The 26,602-nt window shown below is 44.4% G+C and overlaps 1 protein-coding gene across 1 annotated transcript; it reads right to left on the bottom strand.

Moving 5' to 3' along the window:
- Nucleotides 1-1,801: 1,801 nt before the first annotated feature.
- Nucleotides 1,802-2,608, bottom strand: GJB7 (gap junction protein beta 7). Its single transcript, XM_024201819.1, has one exon. The coding sequence runs from the start codon at nucleotides 2,606-2,608 to the stop codon at nucleotides 1,802-1,804; it is 807 nt and encodes a 268-aa protein (XP_024057587.1).
- Nucleotides 2,609-26,602: the final 23,994 nt, after the last annotated feature.

Here is a 26,602-nt window from a genome sequence, read left to right as displayed (position 1 = left end):
TTAGCAAAGCTAGCACTATAATGAAATAACACAATTTGCTTTTATACCAATAGGCTTGAGTGTGTTTCAAAAAAGTAAGGCTTTAATTAGTTGTTCCTTAAACTAGCTGCTGTTCTGAAGGAAACGTTATTTAAATGATCAGCTAACATTTACTCTTTTTCCCCCTGGATATTTTTTTATCGGAGAGACATAAACCATGGTCTGTGTTAGCCGGTGATGATGCAGGCAAGGTCCACTATATTCTCTTTTACAGAGTATCACCACAGGCTACCTTCCTTTTTCAGAGGACATTCTTTTCCTCTGTAAAAGAGAATAGAGTCGTCATCAATGTTTTTTCCTAATGTTGTAAGTGCCTTAACATGGGAATGCTTGGGGGATCCCAAGATGGAAAACAAAAACATTTTATGTTGAAATCAATGTTTATTTCAAAAGCCCATTCAAAACAAATATTTTTATTATGAATTTTCTAGCTGAAATTTTTGTCAAACTCCATATTTTACCATGGAAAACTTCTATTTCAGCACAAGTACATTTTTCAATGTGAACATTTTTCAAACTATTTCAACCAGTTCTAATCCCTAGCAAGTTGGACAGACAGATGGACACATGTATCCACTTCTTAAAACACACAGTTTGATATCTACCGTAAAATTTAAATTATTCTAAGCAATGTTAATCTGTTATAGTAAGGAAGACTTAGTAAATCAGGAGTAGTTATCTTACTGCAGTAAAATGTATATATACTGTATTAAATCTTGAATTCAATGAAGATTGAAATAAGTCACAAATTGGAACAGTTGAACCTAGGCATAAGCATAAATGCTTACCATAGAAATTAAAGTTGAAAAGACCGATTGTCATCTTTTCCCATAGAATTTCAATAGAGAATGAATTTTTTCCTGTCCTAATTTCTCTCGCTTTCTACCTGTTAGCAGGAAAATGATGAGTATTCCATGAAGCCTATCTCCCCTCTAGTTTAACTATATAATGTTAATTTTAAAAGACCATAATTTTGAAGCACGTTCTGAAATCCTCTCACCACCATCCATGGTGCCCAGCTAGTGTGCCTCAACCCAAACTTGAGACGCAGGGCTTTGATAGATGACAAAGTTATTCAATCTCTATAGCTGTAGAGAGGAAGGAAGGTCCAGTGGTTACGGAGATAGTCTGGGACATGGGAAACGTGGGATCAATTCCCTACTGTGCTGCAGACTTCCTGTATGATCTTAGGCAAGCCATTTAGTATCCCCATGTCTGTTTCTGCCGCCTATAAAAATTGCAAAAATACCCCCACAGGAGGTAAATACATTATAAATTATAAATACATTAAAGATTGTGAGGTGCTCAACTACTACAGCAATAAGTGCTGTTTAAGTAGCTAAGATAGACAGCTACCTAGGTCCGTCCTTGGTATCAGTCTGCCAGCAGCTGTGTTTAATTGTTGTTGTAAAATAGTACAAATATTAGTATATAAACAGAACTAGGCTCAGCCCATCACTCATATAGTGACCTAATCACATAGGACAGTTAGCAGCCATAAGTTGTCAACCCTTTTCAGTTACTCCTATTGTCCTGGGCTGGATTTGAATTGGCAGAGTGACCTAATCCCTACGGCTTTATATCCCCTTTTCACTCCTCTATTCTAACCGGTCCCAGGAATCTGACAATTTTTTAAGAGAAAAAGAGAATACACATTTTCTAGATAGAAATAAAAGTTCCTCCTTATCCACTCATGGATTTCTTTGAACTCATGTAAGAGGAATAATTCAAACAGTTTATTTAACATCATGCAATATTATTTTTATCCTTCTCTCAAATCAGTAGGTAAGTTACTTTCAGGTTTATCTGGCATATTGACGAGCACTGGTGAAGCATTGCTGTGGAACAGAGCTGTACTTGCTGTTTCAGCGGGATCAACGTATTTCAGCTTCTGGCATTCACTTTTCATGGTTTGAACTTTCTTGTTATATCTCTCAAGGTAACATTTTATGGTGTATTTGAAAATCAGATAGCTCAGTTCACTTACATTTAATACAATGCACAAGCACGAAGTCACCACCACAAAATAGAGGAAGACTTTCTTCTCTGTGGGTTTGGAGATATAGCAATCTACAGTGTTAGGACATGGCCTCATGTCACACTTCACAAGGCGTGGCACATTGAATCCACCATACAACTTGTAAAACAAAACCAGGAAACCAATTTCAAATCCTGTTTTGAAAATGAGGCTGATGAGATAAGTACACAACAATCCACCATCCATGCTGCCTGGGGTCTTGTAAAGTTTCATTTTGTGTCGCTTTTCCCTGCTCTCTCGATAGGCAACATGGAGAACAACCAAAAGAGAAGGGGTGGAGACCATGATCAGTTGCAAGGCCCAAAGCCTGATCTGGGAAATGGGGAAGAAGTGGTCAAAGCAGATGTTTTCACAACCCGGTTGCCTGATGTTGCACTCGAATTCCTTCTGTTCATCCTTCCAGACGTGTTCTGCTGCCACAACATAGACAAGCAAGCGGAATACAAACACAATAGCCAACCAGATCCTGCCAATCCCTGTTGAATATTTATTCACTCCACTTAGGATGTCTCGCAGGAATCCCCAGCTCATGTTTTTTTCTGAAGGAAGGCCAAAATGCTGTAACAAATAAACATATGGTTAGAGATTTCCCTTCCTCGGGAGAAAGAACAAAAAACAAATACATTCAAGCTGAATCATATTGGTATAACTAGTATCTAAACCAGCCTAAAATAATTAAGGTCAAAGTGCTGCTCCTAGATCCATACGGCAGATTTTAGAGCTGATATTTGGTACCTCCTATGGTTGCTAATACTGAGAACAGTTTAACAGCAAGTGTAGGCAAGCCCAAACCATGTTGGGCACCATATCAGACAGTCAGGTTCAGCCTTGCTCCAAACATGCTATAAATACAAAGTGGGACTGTTCTTATTAATGTTAAGAGAAGTCATAAAAATTTCCCATGAAAGAATAGTTTGACTATTTTAGGACCCAGAGAGCTCCCAGGAATCAAGGCTAAAACTACTATGTACTCACCATATGATATAAATTAGGGGGGAAAGGCAACCATAAGGAGTATGGTGTCCATAATCGCATCTTCAACCCAGACTGCACAGATGCATCTGTTCTATCATAGGATGTTGCTATTTCCCCCCCTCCAGAGATACTGTACTTAAGTGGAGAAGCAGCTCCATTGACGATCATTAAAAAGTAATAATTTTGCTAGCCGATATCAGTTAGTAGAACAATAAATAATAGAACAATATCTTAATAGAAGGAAAAGCTGATATCTTGGGTGTGTCTTGAATAATAGCAATTGCAGACATTTTGATGGTGAACATTGCATATGAAAAAATTATGGGCCAAGAACATCCCAGGTGATGGATGCATTTGGCACCACAATTTGAAGCATAATGATAAAGATAGGAAGATTATTGTAATCTCTCTCCAATATAAATGGATGGGAAAATCTTATTTATAAGAGTTTGGGTTATTTTTGGATTGGTTTCATTTTTTCCCTCCTTCTCACTGTTCCATTTACAGGCTAATATAGAATGGGAGTTACTTCATTGTCCTTCATTACTTTTAGCTAAGCACATCTGAAATCCTCCTCAAAGGTTAATGTCTGTGTGAATGATTAAAATGAACAACTACTCTGTAAAACAAGGATTAGTTTTCACCATAGGTAGTGTCACCTGGCACATCTGTAAATATTTGCCAACAGCAAATCCATATAATGTCACCCAACAGCCTTTGTGAGCCCTTTAAGCAAAGCCAAAATAAGTTGCAGCTGGTAGGCCAAATGTATTGTCAAAGGAACAAGCAGGCCTATAAAACCATCAACGTAAGAGGTGTTCCAAGCCCCAGGCTTCTTTCTGTCCTTTGAAAATGGTAGATTTAGTGCTGACATTCATCTTCTCTGTCTTTGTGTTTAATTTATGTTCTGCTACATTCAGACCCTCCCCTCTTTCCTGTGCTTTATGGGGGGTGCAAAATTTGCCATGCAGTTCAGTTGCTGTAAAAGGACTACATTTTTCTGCTTTTTATGGATTATGTGCATAAAATTAACAGATTCATACATTATAAGGCCAAAAGGGACCACTGTGATCATCTACTCTGATTTCCTATATAACACATAGGGCTTCCCTAAATTCCTACTTGAACTAGGCATATGTTTTAGAAAAACATCCACTCTGAATTTAAAAAAAATTTCCAGCAGTGACAGAGAATCCAGCACAACCCTTGGTAAATTGTTCCAAAGTACTGGGAGGTGGGGGGCACTATGTGAAAGAAAGCATAGAGTCAAATGAAGTAAAACTCTTAAATGAACCAAACTGTACCATAGAATCTCTATGGATAGTAAGTCCATGCTTGAATAGTAAGAATCTAGTACTAGGGATATACTACCAACCACCTGACCAGGATGGTGATAGTGACTGTGAAATGCTCAGGGACATTAGAGAGGCTATAAAAAGAAAAAACCTCAATAATGGGGGCTTTCAGCTACCCCCATATTAACTGGATATATGTCAGCTCAGGATGGGCTGCAGAGAGATATACCTATCTCATAGAGCTGGAAGGGACCCCAAGAGGTCATCAAGTCTAGCCCCCTGCCTTTGCTAGCAGGATCAAGTACTGATTTTGTTCTAGATCCCTAACTGGCCCCCTCAAGGATTGAACTCACAACCCTGGGTGTAGCAGGGCAATGCTCAAACCACTGAGCTATCCCTCCCCCCAATAAATAGTAAAGTTTTATTTAAGATAAAGTTTTTTGACACCTTAAATGACTGCTTCTTCAAGCAGCTAGTCCTGGAGCCCACAAGAAGAGATTTCTCCTGATTCCTGATTTAGTCCTAAGTGGAGCAGAAGATCTGGGCCACGAGGTGAATATAGCCGAACCGTGTGAAAATAGTGATCATAACATAAAATTTAATATCCCTTTGGGAGGGGGGACACCAAAGTAGCCCACTATGGTAGCATTTAAATTTCAGAAAGGGAAACTACACAAAATTGAGGAAGTTAATTAAACAGATATTAAAAGGTACAGTGTCAAAAGTGAAATCCCTGCAAGCTGCATGGAAACTTTTTAAAGACACCATAATGGAGGTTCAATTTAAATATATACCCCAAATTAAAAAACATAGTAAGAGAACCAAAAAAGTGCCATCGTGGCTAAACAACAAAGTAGTGAGAGGCAAAAAGGCATCCTTTAAAAAGTGGAAGTTAAATCCTATTGAGGAAAATAGAAAGGAGCATAAACACTGGCAAATGAAGAGTAAAAATACAATTAGGAAGGCCAAAAAAGAATTTGAAGAACAGCTAGCCAAAGACTCAAAAAGTAACAGCAAAATTTTTAAGTCCATCAGAAGCAGGAAGCCTGCTAAACGACCAGTGGAGCCACTGGACGATTGAGATGCTAAAGGAGCACTCAAGGAAGATAAGGTAATTGTGGAGAAACTAAATGAATTATTTGCATCGGTCTTCATGGCTGCGGAGGTGAGGGAGATTCCCAAACCGGAGCCATTCTTTTTAGGGGACAAATTTGAGGAACTGTCCCAGATTGAGAAGTCATTAGAGGAGGTTTTTGAACAAATTCATAAATTAAGCAGAAAGAAGTTACCAAGACCAGGTGGTATTCATCCAAAAGTTCTGAAGGAACCCAAAAGTGAAATTGCAGAACTACTAACTGTGGTATGTAACCTATCATTTAAATCAGCTTCTGTACGAGATGACTGGAGGATAGCTAAGGTGATGCCAATTTTTTTAAAAGTCTCCAGAGGTAATCCCAGCAATTACAGGCCAGTAAACCTAACTTCAGTACCAGGCAAACTGGTTGAAACTATAGTAAAGAACAGAATTGTCAGACACATAGATGAACATGATTTTGGGGGGGAAGAGTCAACATGGTTTTTGTAAAGGGAAATCATGCCTTACCAATCTACTAGAGTTCTTTTGAGGGGGTGAGCAAACATGAGTACAAGGATGATCCAGTAGACAGAGTGTACTTAGATTTTCAGAAAGGCTTTGACAAGGTCCCTAACCAAAGGCTCTTAAGCAAAGTAAATTGTCATGGCATAAGACGAAGGTCCTCTCATGGATCAGTAACAGGTTAAAGGATAGGAAACAAAGGGTAGGAATAAATGGTCAGTTTTCAGAATGAAGAGAAGTAAACGGTGGTGTCCCCCAGGGGGGGTCTATACTGGGACCAGTACTGTTCAACAGATTCATAAATGATCTGGGAAAAGGGGTAAACAGGTGGCAAGATTTGCAGAGGATACAAGACTACTCAAGATAGTTAAGTCCAAAGCAGACTGCGAAGAGCTACAAAGGAATTTCACAAAACTGGGTGACTGAGCAACAAAATGGCAGATGAAATTCAATGTTGATAAATGCAAAGTAATGCACACTGGAAAACATAATCCCAGCTATACATATAAAATGATGGTCTAAATTAGCTGTTACTACTCAAGAAAGAGCTTGAAGTCATTGTGGATAGTTCTCTGAAAACATCCACTTAGGCTAGGTCTACACTACAGCGAACTTCCGACCTAAGATACGCAACTTCAGCTACGTGAATACCGTAGCTGAAGTTGCGTATTTTAGGTCGGCTTACCTGGCGGTGAGGACGCGGGAAAGTCGACCGCTGCCGCGCTGCCGCCGACTCCGCTACCGCCTCTTGTCGAGGTGGAGTTCCGGAGTCGACGGTAGAGCCATCAGGGATCGATTTTACCGCGTCCTCACGAGACGCGGTAAGTCGATCCCCGATAAACCGATTGCTACCCGCCGGATCGGCGGGTAGTGAAGACGTAGCCTTATTGTGCAGTGACAGTCAAAAAAGCTAACAGAATGTTGGGAATCATTAGGAAAGGGATAGCTAATAAGATAGAAGATATTATATTGCCTCTATATAAATTCGTGGTACTCCCACATCTTGAATACTGAGTGCAGATGTGGCCACCCCATCTCAAAAAAGATATATTGGAGTTGGAAAAGGTTCAGAAAAGGGCAACAAAAATGGTTAGGCGTATGGAACAGCTTCCTTATGAGGATAGATTAATAAGACTGGGACTTTTCAGCTTGGAAAAGAGACGGCTAAGGGGAGATATGATAGAGATCTATAAAATCATGACTGGTGTGGAGAAAGTAAATAAGGAAGTGTTATTTACTCCTCATAACACAAGAACTACGGGTCACCAAATGAAGTTAATAGGCAGCAGGTATAAAACAAACAAAAGGAAGTATTTCTTCACACAAGGCACAATCAGTCTGTGGAACTCTTTGCCAGAGGATGTTGTGAAGGCCAAGACTATAGAAGGGTTCAAAAAAGAACTAGATAAATTCATGGAGGATAGGTCCGTCAATGGCTATTAGCCAGGATGGGCAGGGATGCAAAACCATGCTCTGAAGTGTCCCTAGCCTTTGTTTGCCACAAGCTGGGAATGGGCAACAGGGGATGGATCACTTGATGATTATCTGTTCTGTTCATTCCCTCTGAAGCACCTGGCATTGCCCACTGTTGGAAGACAGGATACTGGGCTGGATGGACCATTGGTCTGACCCAGTAAGGCTGTTCTTATGTTCTTATTTTCAAAGGTTAATTACCCTCACTGTTAAAAAAAAATTGTGACTTTATTCTAGTCTAAATTTCTCTAGCTTGAACTTTCAGCCATTAGATCTTGTTATACCTTTGTCTGCTAGATTGGAGAGCTTTACATTTATGTTCCCCATGTAGGTACTTATTGACTGTGATTGAGTCATCCTTTAATCTTCTCTTTGTTAATGTCACCTTGTGCCAAATAGATAAAACTTAAAATGTGGGTGTAACAGGCAGGTTGGAGGGCCAGGTGGCCTAGTGGTTAGAGCACATGGCTCTCAGTCTCCTGCTTGGTTGTGGAGCTTCAGACTCTAAGGCTGGGTAGGTAGAGGGACTCGGGCTCTCCCCCTCCATCAGGTCCCAGCCCAGGGCCCTCCCAGCAGAGAGTCTATATCCACTGCCCTGGGCTACTTCCTACCAGTCTGTTCAGTTTAGGGTTTGCCCCCCACCAATCCAATTTGTTGGGTGGCTTCCTCATGGGTTTTGGGCGGGGCCTTGTCATGTTCCCAGGCTCCTTCGGGTGGGGCAGCCCCAATTTGGTGAGGGTGAACCCCACAATATCTCTGTGGTTTGCTCAGTTACCTCAGGTGCTGGAGACTCCTAGGTCTCATTCAGTCTCCCTGGGCTGGGGAGACAGTGCTTACTCCCAAGTGGCTTACTTGGCTGGCAGGCTAGTGACCCTTCCTCTAGATAGGCAGGCAGCTAGCTCCTGCCGCTTCACCAGTCAGTCCTGAACTGGGCCAGGCTCCCTCCTTTTTTCCCCCTCCAGGCCTGGCATTGGCTGCAGGTATAACGGGGTGGGGCTAGCTGGGCCCAAAGCCTTTATTTAACTCCTGCTGTGCTGGTGGGTAGGTTCTCTGCTTCATCACACAAACCCTCCCCCATGACACCATTTGAGGTCGTCCCCCCCGCCATCTGTTCTCCTCTATGCCATGAAAAGAAGTCAGCATTCAGGTTGGCTCTTCAAGCCCAGTGTTGAAGGTGGAAGGAAAAGGGCTGGAGGGAGCGGTACTATCTCAGAATTTGGGGGTTAGTATCCTTCATGGCATGTAGCCATCGTAGGGGGGCATGGTCGGTGACTAATGTGAAGTGAGTGCCCAGAAGGTAGTAGCAGGGCAAGTCCATAGCCCACTTTACTGCCAGTGCCTCCTTTTCAATCACAAAGTAGGTCTTCTTCCTTGGGAGAAGATGGGGTGCTAGTCATCTCACACTACCTGGCTCTTAGGCCCGCGTCCGATGCATCGGTCAGTAGCAGGAACTCCTTGGTGAAGTCAGGGCTGTACAAAATGGGTTCTCTGCAGAGTTGGGCCTTCAGGACTTGAAAAGCCTCCTCACAAGCTTTCGTCTACATTGTCATCTAGGTACACAGCAGCATATTGGCCATGGTCCATTAGTCGCTGGACCATGGCCAGGACCCCAGGCAACCCAAAGGGCATTGTCTGGAAGTGAAAGAGCCCAAAGGGAAGTTGGGAAACTGTCTTTTCCCTGGATTCGGGTGTGAGGGGGATCTGCCAATATCCCTTTGTTTGATCCAAAGTGGTGATGTATTCTGCTTCCCCTAGCTGGTCAAGTAGTTCATCAATGCGAGGGTTCGGCGACCAGGAAAGAAGGGAGTAACTGGTCCTAGTTTTGGACATCCATAAGGACAAACTTTCAGAGCATCGTCTTTAGTGTTCTGTTTAATCTTTCTACCAGGCCGTCTGTTTGGGGGTGGTGATCAGATGTCCTGAGAGTCTTGATTTTCAGCATTCGGCACAGTTGCTTGATCATCTACAACATAAAGTTCGATCCTGATCTGTTAAGATCTCCTGCAGCACCCCAACTTGAGCAAAGATTTTCATCAGTTCAGCGGCCACCGTTTTGGCATTCATAGAATGTAATGGGGGTACCACTTCCAGGTACCTGGTTATATAGTTTACTATAACTAAAATGAATTAGTATCCTGCAGTGCTCTTCTCCAAAGGGCCGGCTATGTCCATTCCAATCCGCTCAACTGGCAGGCCTACTAGCGGGAGGGGGATCAAGGGAGCTCTCTCTGTTGGCTTAGGGCTGTGAGCTGACACTCCGGACATGAGGAACAGAAATCCAGAACAAAAAAATGGGCTAGAATCCGGGCTAACATCTTCTCCCTCCCTACATGCCCCTTGAAGGATATGGCGTGGGCAAGTTGCATCACCTCCCTCTGGGAGGATTGGGGTACCAGAAGCTGATTCCAAACTTCTCCAGTCTGCTGGTCCTTCTCACAGCAATATAGCCGGTCCTCCTGAATTTCAAAGGGTGGGAACACTCCGCTTGATGGGGCTCAATGGTCTCCCCATTTACTACCGCCACTTGGGTGTATGCTCAGTTCAGCATGTTGTCCACCCATTGTTCCTCTACAAAGTCGGAGAACTGGTTCAGAATCTCTGACTCAGGTAATGGGGGGGCCTCGTCATTATGCTTTGATGGGGCCTTGTCTTGCTAGGTTGGCTCAGATGCATGGAATGTCCCCTCACCAGGATCGGGGATCTCCCCTGCTACTCTTGTTAAGTATGGGGTCAGCACCACAGCGTATTGGGCTTGGAGCCAGAGGTCTACTACGGCCACCTGCTCAAAGTTTCAAGGAAGGCCTCAGGATCATCACTGGGCCCCATCTTGGTAAGTCTGATGGGGTGGCAGCATGGGTGGTGCGTGAGTCTTCTGTTTGGGGAGGCTTACACATGAGTGCTGGGAGCTCCCTAGAAGTGGAGGGGTCCACTGTGGCCCCGCTTCCCCAAGGGCCTGCCCCCACTGACTCTTCCCCCGAGGCACCCCCTGCCCACCCGCCTCTCACTCCTCCTCCCTGCCTCTTCCCCCGAGGCCCGCCCACCCACCACTCACTCCTTCCCCCCACCTCTTCCTCTAAGGCCTGACTGCCCACCCACCACTCTCTTGCTCCTCTCTGCGCCAGAGAGGAGTGACCGGTGGGTGGGGTCTCAGGGAACAAGGCAGAGCAAGGGTGGGACCTTGGTCCAGGTGTCAGTGGCCCCCCCCACTTTTAGGGAGCTTCACTTCCAGCACCCCAAAGGTGATGGGCCAGCACACGTCCAAAGGAAGGTGACCCACGCCACAACTGCACCATTTGCCCTTCTGCATGGCCAGCCTTTTCTGGGGAGGCTTAGCTTCCCCAAGCCTATTATACGTGCCGCCCATGGGTGGCAGTTGCAGCTGGGGCAGGGTTTGCTGGCTCTGTGGGAGTGGGTGGCCATAATATCGTGACCACCTGCTGGACCAACTGTTGCTGCTGCTGGTTGGCCATTTGCAGAAGCAGTTTTGCTGATGATGATGGTGGGTGTTTTGTTCGTCCATCGGTTTTAGTAGCTGTTCCATTTCCATTTAGCTAGAGTGCTGATTGTTTGAGGGTTTCTTTCTCTCTCTTTTTTCTTCAATTCCCTAATCTACCCGCATTCTTCACCAATCTGTAACAGGTGGCTTGAGGAGCTGGACAGCCTAGTGGTTACAGCGCATGGCTCACAGCCCCCTGCTTGGTTGAGGAGCCTCAGTCTCTAAGGCCAGAGGAGTTAGGGGGACCTGGGCCCTCCCTCTCCACTGGGTCCCAGCCCAGGGCCTTGTGTACGGCAGCCTTTGAAGGGGGGGGGGTCCTCCCTACTTCCCACCAATCTGTTCAGTATGGGGCATGGACCCTCTAGTCCAATTTGCTGGGCGGCTTGCTTCCCATAGGGTCCTCTCTTGTGTCATGGGTTGTGCCTTACTGCAGTCCCAGACTTCTTTGGGCAGGGCAGCTGCAAGCTGGGTGAAGGCAAGACCCCCAATGTCTATGGGGTTCGCTCACTCACTTACCTCAGGTGCTGGAGACTCCTAGGTCCTCTTTGCAGTCTCCCTTGGCTGGGGAGACAGTGCTTACTCCCAGATGGCTGCCTTGGCTGGCAGGCTAGTGCTCTTTCCCCTCAGGCAGGAGGCAGCTAGCTCCTACCTCTTCACCAATCAGCCCTGAACTGGGCCAGGATCCCTCCTTTTCTCCCCCCTCCAGGCCTAGCATTGGCTGTAGGGTGGGGCTTTCTGGACACAAAGTCTCTCTTTAACCCTGCTGTGCTGGTGGGCAGTTTCTCTGCTTCATCACAGTTAGCATGCAATGTGACAGAGCAGAATTTTTTATCTTCCTCTTCTGGGGTAGGATATATATATTACAAATGGAGTTTGGATTTATGGATATTATATATATTAATATTTAAATGAGCATATTGTATACAAATGAATATTCTGTTAGCATACTTAGCCCAATACAGATAAATTAAAGTGTCCAAATATAAAAAAAAGTGTAATTATAAACCTAAGTCTGAAATAACTAAAACAAACATTAAAACGATAACTGCTATTGTCTAACATGCAACTAAGCCACTATAACTGTATAACTATATGTGTCCAAGTAAACATTTTCTAATAAAATCTAAAGCAGCCTACAAATTTTAGACATAATTCCCTTTGTCATATGTAAACATTCTAACAGAGGATTACAATGTAATGGTGTTTTCTGATGAATTTTACAGTTTTACTAAGTGCTATTAAGACATTAACTTAAGTTAATATGAATGACATCAGAGGATGAGATGGTGTGAGATTTCAAGCATGTGGAGTGAGGTTGTCCCCCAGGTTCAAATGTTCAGGAACAGGTTGCCAAAAATTGTGGAAGCCTATTATAGAAAGAAGTGAAATTGCATATGATACTTGCTTTGCTAGGCATAGATATTCCCAGGAACAACAAATATTGCACTTCCAATAACAATACAAATCAGACCTTAAAATATATGGCTTTTTATCCTCTCTAAAGCTTGTCATGGGTTGGTAAAACACCCATAACTAAGTAGTTCTGTGAGATTTGATTTGACCTGATCTATATAAGTGCCAACAATGGTTATTTTTATTATTAATTACACAATCAAAGGAGCAGCACCAGACTTGTTCTCTGACATTAACCTTCTGGACATTATCTCAGCTAGATGTTACTGGATATTTGTTTTCATTGTTCTTTGATAAAAATGATTTCTTCTCTCACTAAATGGTGTAACACTTTTTTATACCAGTCTCCATACACATTATCTTCCTGCTGATTCCAGAGGAAGCCATAAGAAGTATGTAAATTTTTAGCAGTATGCCACAACCTGTGCACTGTGTGACAGCACGCTCCAGTTTATGCAAATACTTGCTACATTCTGTCTAAGGAAATTCCATTTAACATTCAGACTTCTGTGTAGGAGCCAACTATCCCACGATATTAGGCTGAATTATTTTTCCAAAATTATAGACGTTTGCTGGGACGTTCTTTTACCTGTCGATCAATGTTGCATTTTAAATCCTCCACTTCTCTACTGGGTATACTTCATTTCATAGTTTAACACATGCCCTAACCTTAATCACAGAAACCTGCCTATGTTTCCTATGTGTTTCCCCACCATCCTTGCTGTAGAGGTCTTCTTTTGTGCATGTCCAGCATCACCAGCTGGACGGGGAGCCCCTGGCAGTGCAATTCCCATCAAAGCCAGAAGGGGGCTACAGGACAGACAGCGAGGGCAGATACACGACCTCTATCTGGCAAGGCCAGGCCTCCATGTTCTACATGGATCTTGGAGGATCTGCTGCTTTTGGGGCCCAAAATCCCTTGTTCTGCAAGAGGAGGAACAAATCTGCCTCACAGGAAATGATGCCAGGGAAACACTAAGAGAGGGACTTGCGGCGTTTCCAGTCCCCTGTCCCTTTAATTTTTCTCCCTACTTTTTACTCGTTAGCTGTACAGTCAATACAACTGTGGGAGAGTGAGCTGGAGTCTTCTCAGTCCCCTGCATCTTCAGTCGGATTGTTTGCTCAATTCCAGTCCAGAGTCTTAGTTGCTTAGATTCATTCTGGCTCTGACAACACTAACAGAAGTGTTTGTTCAGCATAAACTGCAAAATCTTAGGGCATATCTACACTGCCCCTCCGTTTGGACTATGGGAGTGTGAATAGCAGAGTGCACCAAAGTGTTGCACTGTATCTCTCCCACGTGGGGGCTGAGGACCCGAACTAAAAGATTCCTACTTCCAATTAATGTAATCCTGTTTGACAAGGGAAGCGAGCTGACTAACAAAAAAATAAATATGGTCCCACTTAATAAAATACAGACAAGAAGATTAGGAATGTGCCAAGTAGGTTTTCCTTTTCTAACATTAGGTAAATTACTCTCAGTCTCAGAAAACCAGGTTCTGCATTAACTGCTGTGAAAACAGCTTATAGATAAAGTCATCATTCCTACCAAGTAACTTTTTTACTTAAGGAATCCCTCCAAAGGCAGTGCGGGAATTTTAAGAGGTGTATTGGAACGGAGTAAAGAGAGTCTATATTTCTTGTCCAGTGAAAATCCATGCTGCAGCTCTTTGTTGGGGGTGAGAGTGGCTGGGGAATCAGCACTTTTGAAAATCAGGCCACTTATGGATTTAGGAATCTATCTTTAGGCACTTGCTTTCGAAAATCTCTGCCAGTGTTTCCATATCAGGGAGTGCCTACATACGAACTGGGACTAGAAAAAATGTTCCTTACCCCTGGCCCCACCAATCCTACACTGAGAACTGTCTGAAGAAAAGCACAAAGGAAAGACCTGTCCAGGGAGAAGTGGGAATAAGAGCTTGGAGGGAATTCTCAGACAGCCCTTAGGCATGTATAGGCCCCAATCTACTGAAAGAGCAAAGAGGAGGAAGAGTTTAAATCATGTAGCGCTGATACAGAAGAGATACAGAAAAGGATTTTAGTTATTGAAGACTTACTTACATAGTTACTTGATTAAATGCTGCTTTGGCTGAAATGAGACTTTTATAAAGTGATTGTGGAACACACAGCTATACTTTCTGGAGCCATTAATTCTCAATCAACAAGCTCTAGGCAACAACATGCCAGTGTTTTTACATCTGTAGTCTTCCCTGTGACACTGGTTGAATGTTCATGGGACAAACTTCAGCTGAGCAGGTCTATAGAGTAACAGAGCTTGTTTTGTGGCATTCCTCAGGGTCACAGGCAACATTTCTGCCAAAAACAACAAGGAGTCTGGTGGCACCTTAAAGACTAACAGATTTATTTGGGCATAAGCTTTTCTGCCAAAGGAGACGGAAATGTGTCCTTAAAAGGAAAAAATGTTTATTTTATGTGCGATTGTTGCTATATGGCAGTGTAGCTTTTAACTGATGCTCAGGTTGATACTGTACAATGCCATTCATTCTTCAAAGGCTTAGACTTTGCAGAACGCGTTAGTCATCAGTTAAAGAATAAAGCACAAAGACAGTGAAAGAGTGATTCAGTAGATGAGAGGGAGACAGTAGACTTTCTGATGGAGCAGCACATGTGAGAGTGACATGCAGCTATAGGGAGAGGGGAAGGGGAGGCCAAACATGGTGAACAGATGGGCCTGAGACTAGAGAAGATGAAGCCATTGTGCGAGGAGTCAAATCCAGACCAGTCTAGGGATTCAGAAAGACCATAAAGGAGGAATTGAAATAGTCAAGTTGGGTTGTGATTGTGACAAGAGGGAGATCACAATAAGGGGGAGTTTTGGCAATGTTCCAGAAGAGGGGAGATAAATGAGCAGAGCAAGTTAGAGGTGACTTCTAGTCTTAGCAAAATTATATTCTGCGTTAACCAAAGGGAAAGTCTAAGATGCTTTATACCCGGAAGGAAGATTTCACGCTTTAGAGCATCCAAGAGTAGAATGATTGGTGCAGCATTAAATGAGCAGAAGGAAGAAAGACAGTTGAATGAGGAAGCAGAGGGACCAGAGAGTAAGTTGAGGGACATGTAAGATTGGTATCATCTGTATCGAGGTGATGTCTAGCACTGAAGCTAGCAATGAGAGGTCACAAAGGGTGTCAGGAAAAGAGAACAAGAAGCGGGCCAAAGATGGAGCCTCCACTGTGGAAGAGATGAAGGAAAGTTATCGTCTCTATCAGAAATGAAAAGGGAGTCATTAGAGAGAGTTCAAATCAGCAGAGGAGAGGTGGCTGAAAGGGAAAGAGTTTCTTGTTCAAAATACTCTAGAAAAAACAGACTGAACAATATGATTGTATGGAAAGCTGTGCCATTAATTGCTAAGCTGCTTGAATATCATTTATTGAAAAATGTATTTGAATAATGCCACAGTTGAATGAATTATTTATTGAACAATTGTATCATTCAGTCAGGTCTACAGCAGCTTGAATAATATGCATTGAATAATTCATTCAATGAATAGCATATTATTTGATTAATAATTTCCCCCAGATTTTGACCATCTTTGCTAACTATGTTAGCAGTAGAAAAAGTACCTTTGTACAGAGGAGAATGGGGAATTAGGAAAATGTGAGGGGGAAATGAGCCAATGGCAAATGGAGCTAATCCATCAGGAGTATGTGGGGCGGAGAAGAGGGGATACTTTCAGGAGGTACTGGTGAGGGAAGGACACTGGGAGTCACCAGGGGAGCACGCAGTGAAGGAGTGGGGAGTATTGTGTTGCTGTACAATAAAAGCAGTGGAATGCAGAGGTGGAGCAGAGAGGGCAGGTTGTCAGCCTGGGAAGTGAGGGTGAGGCCCACAAGTTGTGTGTCCAGGCTTGGAACTGGCCTAGCAAGCTGTGCAATGGTGACATTTTTTTCTGTGTAACCATTGTTGATTTAAAATATCAATTCTGTTCACTACAAGACATAGTCTTTCTTTATGGGTGGCTTTATGACAGACGAGGGAAGGTGATGGAAACCATTGGGAAAGACACTAAGGGAATGGGGTGATGCTGAGAGTCACGGAGGAGGGCACAGGAAAACAGAATGTGGAAAATATGTTGAGACATCAACTTCACTGTGGGGACAGTGAAGTCTAGTGACTAGAGCAAGTTACAAGATGCCAGACCTGATTCTATTCAGAGTCACCCTGATCAAGTCACTTATGGATTGACTTTCAGAGGTGCTAAGCACCCACAAATCCCATTGAAGTCAATGGGAGCTGCAGGTGCTCATCACTTTTGAAAATCAAGCCACAACCCTCAGTGCCTTAGTTTCTTTATCTGTAAAATGGGGGTGATAATACCAACTTTGAGAATAGATTTCAGATGCTTGGGTGAAAGCTGCTATGGAAATGCAAGTGTAATAATTTAACACTGGGAAATTATTTTTGTCTAGGGTCTTTCATTGTCCATCCTAAAATGAGTCAAACTGAAATAAAAATGTAAATTTCAATACTCGTCGTTTTTTGAAGCCTACAAGAAACTAGCCAGCTAAGATAATTACTTCTTATATTCCATTAGCAAACAAACCCACCTCTGCTGAACTGTGCACTAGCCCTAGTTGATTATTATTTATAATATGGCAGTGTCTAGTGGTGCCAATTGAAAGAGGGACCCCACTGGTGTAGACATGTCACAAACACAGAGTAAGAGACAGAGTAGCTGCTCTGAAGAGTTTACAGTCTAAAAGAGACAGACAAAAGGTAGGAGGGAAAACAGAGAGGCAACATTATTTATCAAAGATCATACAGCAGGTCAATGGTAGAGGCAGGAATAAAACCCAGGTCTCCCATATCCCAGTCCAGTGCCTGAGCCCTGTAGCATGCTGAGTTATTGTTCTGCTTTATTAATGTTAACCTCTCATTACATCAGGTCTAGCATTAGCTTGTAAGCTCATCAGAGCACAACTCATGTCCTTTTATCTCTCAGGAGGAGGCACCTAACACTCTTTTGGGTGCCATAATAAGTAATATTTTAAGCAGAATTTCCAAACTTCCCAGGCCAGTATAATAGTGGTTAAAGTGTGTATGTATAATGTGTAAAAACACTAGCCTGGATATGTACTTGCTAAATATGTACAGGAATGGTAGTGGACAGACGTAAATGGAGGAAGGCTGGTCATTTGGTTGTGGCCCTGGACTGGTACTCAGTAGATTTTTGGTTTTATTCCTTGCTCTGCTATTGACTTCCTGTGGTAACCTTAGGGAAATCATGTAATCTCTCCGGGCCTCAGTTCTTTGTCTGTAAAATAGGGGTAATACTTCCCTTTCCCACTCTGTCTGTCTTGTCTATTTAGAGTGTGAGCTCATCAGAGCAGGAACTTTCTGTTAGTTTGTGTGTGTACAGTCCCTGCCACAATGGGATCCTGTTCTCGGTTGGGGCATCGAGGTGCTACTTTAATAAAATAATTAATAATGATAATAAACCACTTGGGTATAATTCTCTGCTCTGCTACAGACTCTCTGGGTGACCAGCGGCTAGTCACTTAATCCCTCTATGCCTTAGTTCCTCATCTCCAAAGTGGGATAAATATGTTTTCTCTACCTCTTTGGGGGAGCATGAGGGTCAATTCATTGATACAGTGTTTCCCAGATTTTTGAAAACTTTCATCAGGAAAATTAAACTAATCATCTACCTCCACTCCTCAACAGCCCAGCCATGTGCTGCTAAATATTGAGGCACTCAGACATGATGATGATGAGTACTGTACAAGAATCTAGACAGATGTTACTCAAGAGCCTGATTCAGATCTAAATAAGGCAGATTTTTAACATCAGCTGACAATTTCTTCTTTAAATCAATACACCTGCCCTCCTTCCCCACTCACCCCCAGAGAATGTGTGGAAAGATCAAAATAGTTTGCATTTAGGGGAGAATATCATCCACAAACTACCTCCTCAGTGTTTGTCAGAAGCTTAACTCTGATTAGCTCTTTTTTTCTATCTAGTAGTTGCATTGCTTCATCTCACTAACATTTTATATTTGCATTTGAGAAATTAAAAGCACCATTTAACAACCCAGCAGCTGTCAAGTATGATATTCTGCCAGAGTGTGGTGTTTTTAATTATTTTCCACATTGCAGGACTGATTCTGGGAGGAACAGTAACTATCAGTCATCACCTTTTCTGTGTATCTTAGTAAATTAGGTAATCAAGTAAAAATGATACTTGAAATATCCAGGATTACATAAAATACCAAAGTAGTTATGTCTGCTCCATATCTGCACAATAAATATTGCAGTTCTCATAAGCACAGAGAAAAACCTATAACCATTCTACCTCATGCTCTCCTATTACAAAGAAAAGCTACTTCTACCGTATCCACAGCAATGAACCCAGGTATTAACAAGTGTTGTTACACTGCTTGGGTCATTCCTGTAAGGGTTGTCAGAGGGCAAAAGTATTACAGTCCCAAGGCAAGGGATTTCAGCTTTGGAACTTACTGAAAAAAATGAAATTAAAACATGGACAGTGGGTCATAGATGACTACCTTCCAGTTTGTAACAATTAATTGTTTAAAAAGTATAGCAACAGTGCATGGGAAAACTTACTGCCATTTTACAAGCCTTATACTTAATTAGAATTGCATATACATTTGACACTTTCTGGAAGGACACTTTCTTAAAACTAATATCCTGATTGTTGATACACACACACACAACCTCTCCCTAACCTGTTTCTTATTGAATAAAAGCACATTTTATCAGAACAAGAAAATCTTACTTACCTGAACAGCAACAGGTGATGATTAAAATTGAACCAGCAGTTTTCTAGTACTATTAACAATTAATGACTCATTTCCCAGAAAGGGAGTAATTGCTTTAAGCTGTGAAAATGGAGTCCAGTTGTTTCCTAGGTAGTATAATCTAAACAGGTGTAACCCGATCACTTGTTCTGGCATATTATTCAAATGAGTACTACAGTGTGTCTAGTGCTGTCAGGAAGATGTATGATGAGTAACTTGAGACTAGAAACAACTATTTAATGCTACACATGTAATTTTTCTCTCTTACCCATCCACAAATATTAACTCTAATGAAGGACAGCAGTTCTTTGCTTCTTTTCTTAGGCCTGGTCTACACTACGAGTTTAGGTCGACTTTAGCAGCGTTAAATCGACTTAAGCCTGGACACGTTTACACTACGAAGCCCTTTCTGTCGACTTAAAGGGCCCTTTAAACCGGTTTCCTAACACCACCTCGACAAGGGGATTAGCGATAAAATCGACCTTAGGGGGTCGGAATTGGGCTAGTGTGGACGGAATTCGACATTACTGGCCTCCGGGAGCTATCCCACAGTGCTTCATTGTGACCGCTCTGGACAGCACTCTCATCTCAGATGCACTGGCCAGGTAGACAGGAAAAGCCCCGCGAACGTTTGAATTTCATTTCCTGTTTGCTCAGCGTGGAGAGCACAGGTGACCATGCAGAGCCCATCAGCACAGGTAACCATGATGGAGTCCCAGTCCCAGTCCCAGGATCGCAGAAGAGCTCCAGCCTGGACCGAACGGGAGGTACAGGATCTGATCGCCATCTGGGGAGATGAAGCAGTGCTCGCCGAACTCCGAAACAGTAAAAGAAACGGCAAAACATTAGAAAAGATCTCCAAGGCCATGAAGGACAGAGGCCATAACAGGGACGCGCGGCAGTGCCGCGTGAAAATTAAGGAGCTAAGGCAAGCCTACCACAAAGTCAGAGACGCAAACGGAAGGTCCGGGGCAGAGCCGCAAACATGCCGCTACTACGCGGAGCTGCATGCCATTCTAGGGGGTGCAGCCACCACTAGCCCAAGCGTGTTCTATGAGTCCCTCTCTGCAAACGGGGAAGCGGGTTCGGCGGACGAGGAAGATGAGGATGGAGAGAACATAGATAGCTCACAGCAGCAAGGAAGCGGAGAAACCAGTTACCCCAACAGCCAGGATATGTTTGTCACCCTGGACCTGGAAACAGTAACCCCCGAACTGACCCAAGACCCTGAGGGCACACAGGGGACCTCTGGTGAGTGTACCTTTGTAAATATTACACATGGCTTAAAAACAAGCGTGTTTAATGATTAATGATTAATTTGCCCTGGCAATCGCGGCCAGTACAGCTACTGGAAAAGTCTGTTAACGTGTATGGGGATGGAGCGGAAATCCTCCAGGGACATCTCTAGAAAGCTCTCCTTCATGTAATCCCAAAGCCTTTGCAAAAGGTTTCTGGGGAGGGCTGCCTTATCCCGTCCGCCATGGTAGGACACTTTACCACGCCAGGCCAGTAGCACGTAGTCTGGAATCATTGCATAACAAAGCATGGCAGCGTATGGTCCCGGTGTTTGCTGGCATGCAGACAACATCCATTCCTTATCACTCTTTGTTATCCTCAGGAGAGTGATATCATTCACGGTCACCTGGTTAAAATGGGGCAATTTTATTAAGGGGACATTCAGAGGTGCCCCTTCCTGGTCTGCTGAACAGAAATATTCCCCGCTGTTAACCACGCGGTGGGGGGGAGGGTTGAAGTGACCATCCCAGAGAATTGGGTGTGAGGGGGAGGGGAGTTAGTTGGGTTTGTGCTGCATGTTAAACCTGAAATCGCAGCCCCTCCTTTTACATTGCAAACCCATTTTAAATGGCACGGGTGCTTGGTATGGGAAATGAGGGCAGAACTGTTTGAAACCATCCCCACATGTTAAGAAGGTTAAAAAAGCCCAAAGACTATATGTCTTACCATGGCTGCCTGCAAGCTGAAATCTGTGTCCTGGCACTGCGTGAGTGATCTCTCACACCAAACCAGGAGACTCTCAATATAAGAGGAAAAATGCGACCTTGTAACGAAAGCACATGTGCTGTGTGATGTTGTGAACAGCAAAATCTAACGTGAAAGAGTCTACCCATTGTTCTCTAAAATGTATCTTTTTTAACAACCTCTCCCTTCTCCACCAGCTGCAAATCTTACTCCTTCGCAGAGGCTAGTGAATATTCGAAGAAGGAAGCGAAGGACGCGTGACGAAATGTTTACTGAACTTCAGACTGCCTCCCACGCTGACAGAGCACAGCTGAATGCGTGGAGGCAGTCAATGACTGATTTTAAAAAAGCCCAATATGAGCGAGAGGAGAGGTGGCGTGCTGAATCGCGGGCTGAAGAGGAGAAGTTGCGTGCTGAAACGCGGGCTGAAGAGGAGAGGTGGCGTCAACTTGTACTCAGAAAGCAAGAGTCGATGCTCCGGCTGCTGGAGCATCAAAGTGATATGCTCCTGCGTATGGTTGAGCTGCAGGAAAGGCAGCAGGAGCAGAGACCGCCGCTACAGCCCCTCTGTAACCAGCAGCCATCCTCCCCAAGTCCCATTGCCTCCTCACCCAGACGCCCAAGAACACGGTGGGGGGGCCTTCGGCCACCCACTCACTCCACCCTAGATGATTTCCATAGCAATAAGTTTTAAAGTTTTAAATTGGAGTGTGTCCTTTTCCTTCCCTCCTCCCCCACCCATCCCGGGCTACCTTTCAAATTATCCCCCTAGTTGTGTGCTGAATTAATAAAGAATGCATGAATGTGAAGCAACAATGACTTTATTGCCTCTGCAAGTGGTGCTCGAAGGGGGGAGGGTAGTGGGGGAGGGTGGGGTGGTTGGTTTGCAGGGAAGTAGAGTTAACAGGGTGGTGGGGGAGGGGCAGAGGGTTCATCAAGGAGCAACAAACAGAAGTTTCACTCCGTAGCCTGGCCAGTCACAAAACTGGTTTTCAACGCTTCTCTGATGCGCACCGCGCCCTGCTGTGCTCCTCTAACCGCCCTGGTGTCTGGCTGCGCGTAATCAGCGGCCAGGCGATTTGCCTCAACCTCCCACCCCGCCATAAATGTCTCCCCCTTACTTTCACATATATTGTGGAGCGCACAGCAAGTAGCAATAACAATGGGGAGATTCTTTTCGTTAAGGTCTGAGCGAGTCAGTAAGCTGTGCCAGCGCGCTTTTAAACGGCCAAATGCACATTCCACCACCATTCGGCACTTGCTCAGCCTGTAGTTGAACAGGTCCTGACTGCTGTCCAGGCTGCCTGTGTATGGCTTCATGAGCCATGGCATTAAGGGGTAGGCTGGGTCCCCAAGGATCACGATAGGCATTTCAACATCCCCAACTGTTATTTTCTGGTCTGGGAAGAAAGTCCCTTCCTCCAGCTTTCGAAACAGAAGAGACTGCCTGAAGACGCGAGCATCATGTACTCTTCCCGGCCAGCCCACGTTGATGTCGGTGAAACGTCCCTTGTGATCCACCAGGGCTTGCAGCAGCATTGAAAAGTACCCCTTGCGGTTTATGTAGTCGGTGGCTTGGTGCGCCGGTGCCAAGATAGGGATATGGGTTCCGTCTATCGCCCCACCACAGTTTGGGAATCCCATTGCAGCAAAGCCATCCACTATGGTCTGCACGTTTCCCAGAGTCACTACCCTTGATATCACCAGGTCTCTCATTGCCCTGGCAACTTGGATCACAGCAGCCCCCACAGTAGATTTGCCCACTCCAAATTGATTCCCGACTGACCGGTAGCTGTCTGGCGTTGCAAGCTTCCACAGGGCTATCGCCACTCGCTTCTCCACTGTGAGGGCTGCTCTCATCCTGGTATTCTGGCGCTTCAGGGCAGGGGAAAGCAAGTCACAAAGTTCCATGAAAGTGCCCTTACGCATGCGAAAGTTTCGCAGCCACTGGGCATCGTCCCAGACCTGCAACACGATGCGGTCCCACCACTCTGTGCTTGTTTCCCGGGCCCAGAATCGGCGGTCCACGGCATGAACCTGCCCCAGTAACACCAAGATTTCCACATTGCTGGGGCCTGTGCCTTGTGAGAGGTCCATGTCAATTTCCTCATCACTATCGTCGCCGCGCTGCAATCGCCTCCTCCTCAGCTGGTCCTGGTTTGGCTTTGGCATGTCCAGGAGGCTCTGCATGTTTTCCAGGACAATGCGCGTGGTGTTCATAGTGCTCAGAATTGCCGCGGTGATCTGAGCGGGCTCCATGATCCCAGTGCTGGCTATGGCGTCTGGTCTGAAAAAAAGCGCGAAAGTAGTATCTGACGGACCAGGGGAAGAAGGGAGGGAGGGAGAGAGGGAGGGAGGGGCGAGTGACACCGCGTACAGGTACAGGGAATTAAAATCAAGAAAGGTGGGTTTGCATCAGGGAGAAACACAAACAACTGTCACACAGAATGCCCCCCCCCCCAAAGATTGAACTCAAAAGCCTGGGTTTAGCAGGAGGGAGGGGGGAAGCAAATGAATGGAGAATAAATCTATTTTTTACATCTTAAGACGACGGTGCAGCATGACTGATAGCCCTTGGCATTTTCTGGGTGCTTGGCAGCAAATACTGGGCGCTTGGCAGTAAGCCTTCAGGTCTATTGCACGATCTGATGCCCACTGCAGTATGACAACGATGGATACCAGTCGTAATATACTATCTTCTGCCCAAAAGGCAAGGGGTTGCTGCTGTATAGCAATGTTGCCCCATCCTGCGAATAATACATCTGATAACCATCATCATCAAGGCAAGGGGGCTGGTGCAATGCAGCCCCACGGCTGCCAGCCCCATGTCTGCCAGCACCCAGATAGCCCTCGGCCTCTTCTGGGTGCTTAGCAGACAATATTGGGCACTTGGCAGAAAATAGCATACTACGACTGATAACCATCATTGTCTGCCCGGGTGCCCATGATCGACAGCCACTGCAGTACGATGACGACGGTTACCAGTTGTAATATACCATCTTCTACCAAAAGGCAAGGGGCTGGTGCAATGCAGCCCTACGGCTGCCAGCCCCACAGCTGCCAGCACCCAGATCGCCAATGAAGGCTACCAGTCATGCTGCACCGTCTACCGCCAAAAGGCAGTAAGCTGCTGCTGCTGTTTAGCAATGCAGTCCCACGTTTGCCGGCACCCGGAAGAGATATGGTGACGGTGAGCTGAGCTGAGCGGGCTCAATGCTTGGCGTGGTATGTTGTCTGCACAGGTAACCCAGGTAAAAAGGCGCGAATCTATTGTCTGCCGTTGCTGTGACGGCGGGGGAGGGGCCTGACGCAATGTACCCAGAACCCCTCGCGGCACTGCTTTGCATCATCCGGGCATTGCGATCTCAACCCATAATTCCAATGGGCGCCGGAGGCTCCGGGAACTGTGGGATAGGTACCATAGTGCAATGCGCCGGAAGTCGACGCTAGCCTCGGTACTGTGGACGCGGTCCGCCGACTTCATGCACTTAGAGCATTTTAGGTGGGGACACACACAATCGGCTGCATACAACCGGTTTCTATAAAACCGGCTTCTATAAATCCGACCTAATTCTGTAGTGTAGACATAGCCTTACACTATCACAGGTAGAGCCTCAACAGTGAATGACGAATTTGACATGGTATGGCAGAGGGAAATGGTTCTCAAGCTGATTGCTGATCACTGATGGTCTATGGAGGACATTTAGTCTTCCAACTCACAAAGTGTTTCAGTGAAGTCCAGCTAGCGCCCCCAAACAATATGAAACATTAAATATTATTTACAAAGAATTAGAACTTATGTATAAAAATTCTAGAAAGAAATAACGAAGGGATCCAGTCCGTTCCCTTTTTCCAGATACTGTAATCCCACCTGATTTACACTGTCCACCCACCATTAACTGTCTCCTGAAATTTGCAAAGATATGTGCAAAGATTGGTATAACAAGGACTGGCCTTCACTGAAACACACTTTCAACCTGAACACTTTTTAAACAAAGCTTTTTGTTTGTGAATTTGGCTGTGTTCTCCACCCCCTCCCACTCCCACCATGCACTCCAAAACTTTAAAATGGGTTGGACTATACAACCCCCAGGAAGAGAGCACTACAAGATCCATCAAAGCAGAGATCCCCTCTTGCAGACCTTAACAAGGCCAGAGGAGCAGGTGTGAGTTATACCTGGGTGGTATAACTGAACAGTGGAGGGGAGAAGGGGAACCTTTTATCCAAATGGAAAACTTTAACCATGTCATGTTTTATACCGAGGACACATTGAGCATTTAGGATAAATTTTTCAGAGACGCCCCTAAATAATGTAGGAACATAAGTCCCAGTGACTTTCAATGAGACTTAGGCTCCTGAGTCATTTAGATGCTTTTGAATATTTTACCCGTACAGCTTTTAATGTTGATAAAAGATTCTGGCTTTCCCTGGCCATCTTTGTGCTTCCCTGGTCCCCTGTACACACCCCACTTTGTGCCTTACATCATCGCCCTCCCTCCCTCCCATCTGCCCCAGCCTGGACCCCTGCATCCCTGCCTCTCCATAATAAGATGCGGAGAACATAGTATACAGTACACCCACACCTGCACTTATAGAATAAGTTTATACTGCCCCATATCAGCTGCGATTGATGCTGTTGTTCATCTTTATTCGATTTCATTATTATTATTGTTGTTACCTCTTTTGACCCAAGCAATTAGCCAATACTTGGGGTCTCGCAGGTTGTTTCCATTAGAAGGAGAAAATGATGATAGTAAATTATTTCTTTGATGCGATCCTGTTCATTTACAAAGAACATACGCAAAATTCTGTTTCCCTGAAAACAGTAGGAATCAAACAGCAAGAGACTTTCTTTGCTCACAGTTCCAAGCATCTTTCCAGCCAGCATTCTGCCCAAAAGCGCTCTCTCTTTCTCTTAGGACCACACTACAGGTACTTCTCTGGTTGTCATGGGGGCTTCCTTGCTGCTGTCTCTAAGTGCATCTGTGCTGTTTCTATTCTCTCTCTCTCACACACACAGCTCTGTCAAACAATATCCAGCCTCCTGCATTTGCATTTAGATCCCAGGGAATCCCGTTCAGACTGCATAGTTCAACTCCTATTCTAGCCTTGTATGTAGCCTGTGTTTTGGGCAGTGGCTCCTCTTGTTCCAGCTATCTATTTAAATGTACTTTGGTTACTGTATTAAATTGATTATTTTAATTATTCTTATGTCCAACTATGTGTTGAGATGATTTCTAATGCATGAGCAATGTAGCAAACATACATATCCTATTCTAATATATCTTACCATGTGTTGGAGTCTGTCTTCCTATACTTACTTTGATTTTTAGGCAGATTTTCTATAGGATTTGATTGTGCTGGTAAATAACAGAGAATAAATTGACAGCCTGAATTTATTCCCTGGTTAAGATTTCTTAATAGTAGTAATCGCTTCTCGGCTCTCTATGAGCTGAGGGGTGAAAACATTATGTACTTATACAATATGTATGTAACTACTGGACATATATATATATA

The sequence above is a fragment of the Terrapene carolina genome, unplaced genomic scaffold, assembly GCF_002925995.2.
Source record: "Terrapene carolina triunguis isolate 2854851 unplaced genomic scaffold, T_m_triunguis-2.0 Scaffold42, whole genome shotgun sequence".
NCBI classification, from domain to species: domain Eukaryota; kingdom Metazoa; phylum Chordata; order Testudines; family Emydidae; genus Terrapene; species Terrapene triunguis.
The sequence above is the reverse complement of the archived record's forward strand: the minus strand, read 5'-3'. Positions and strand labels throughout refer to the sequence as shown.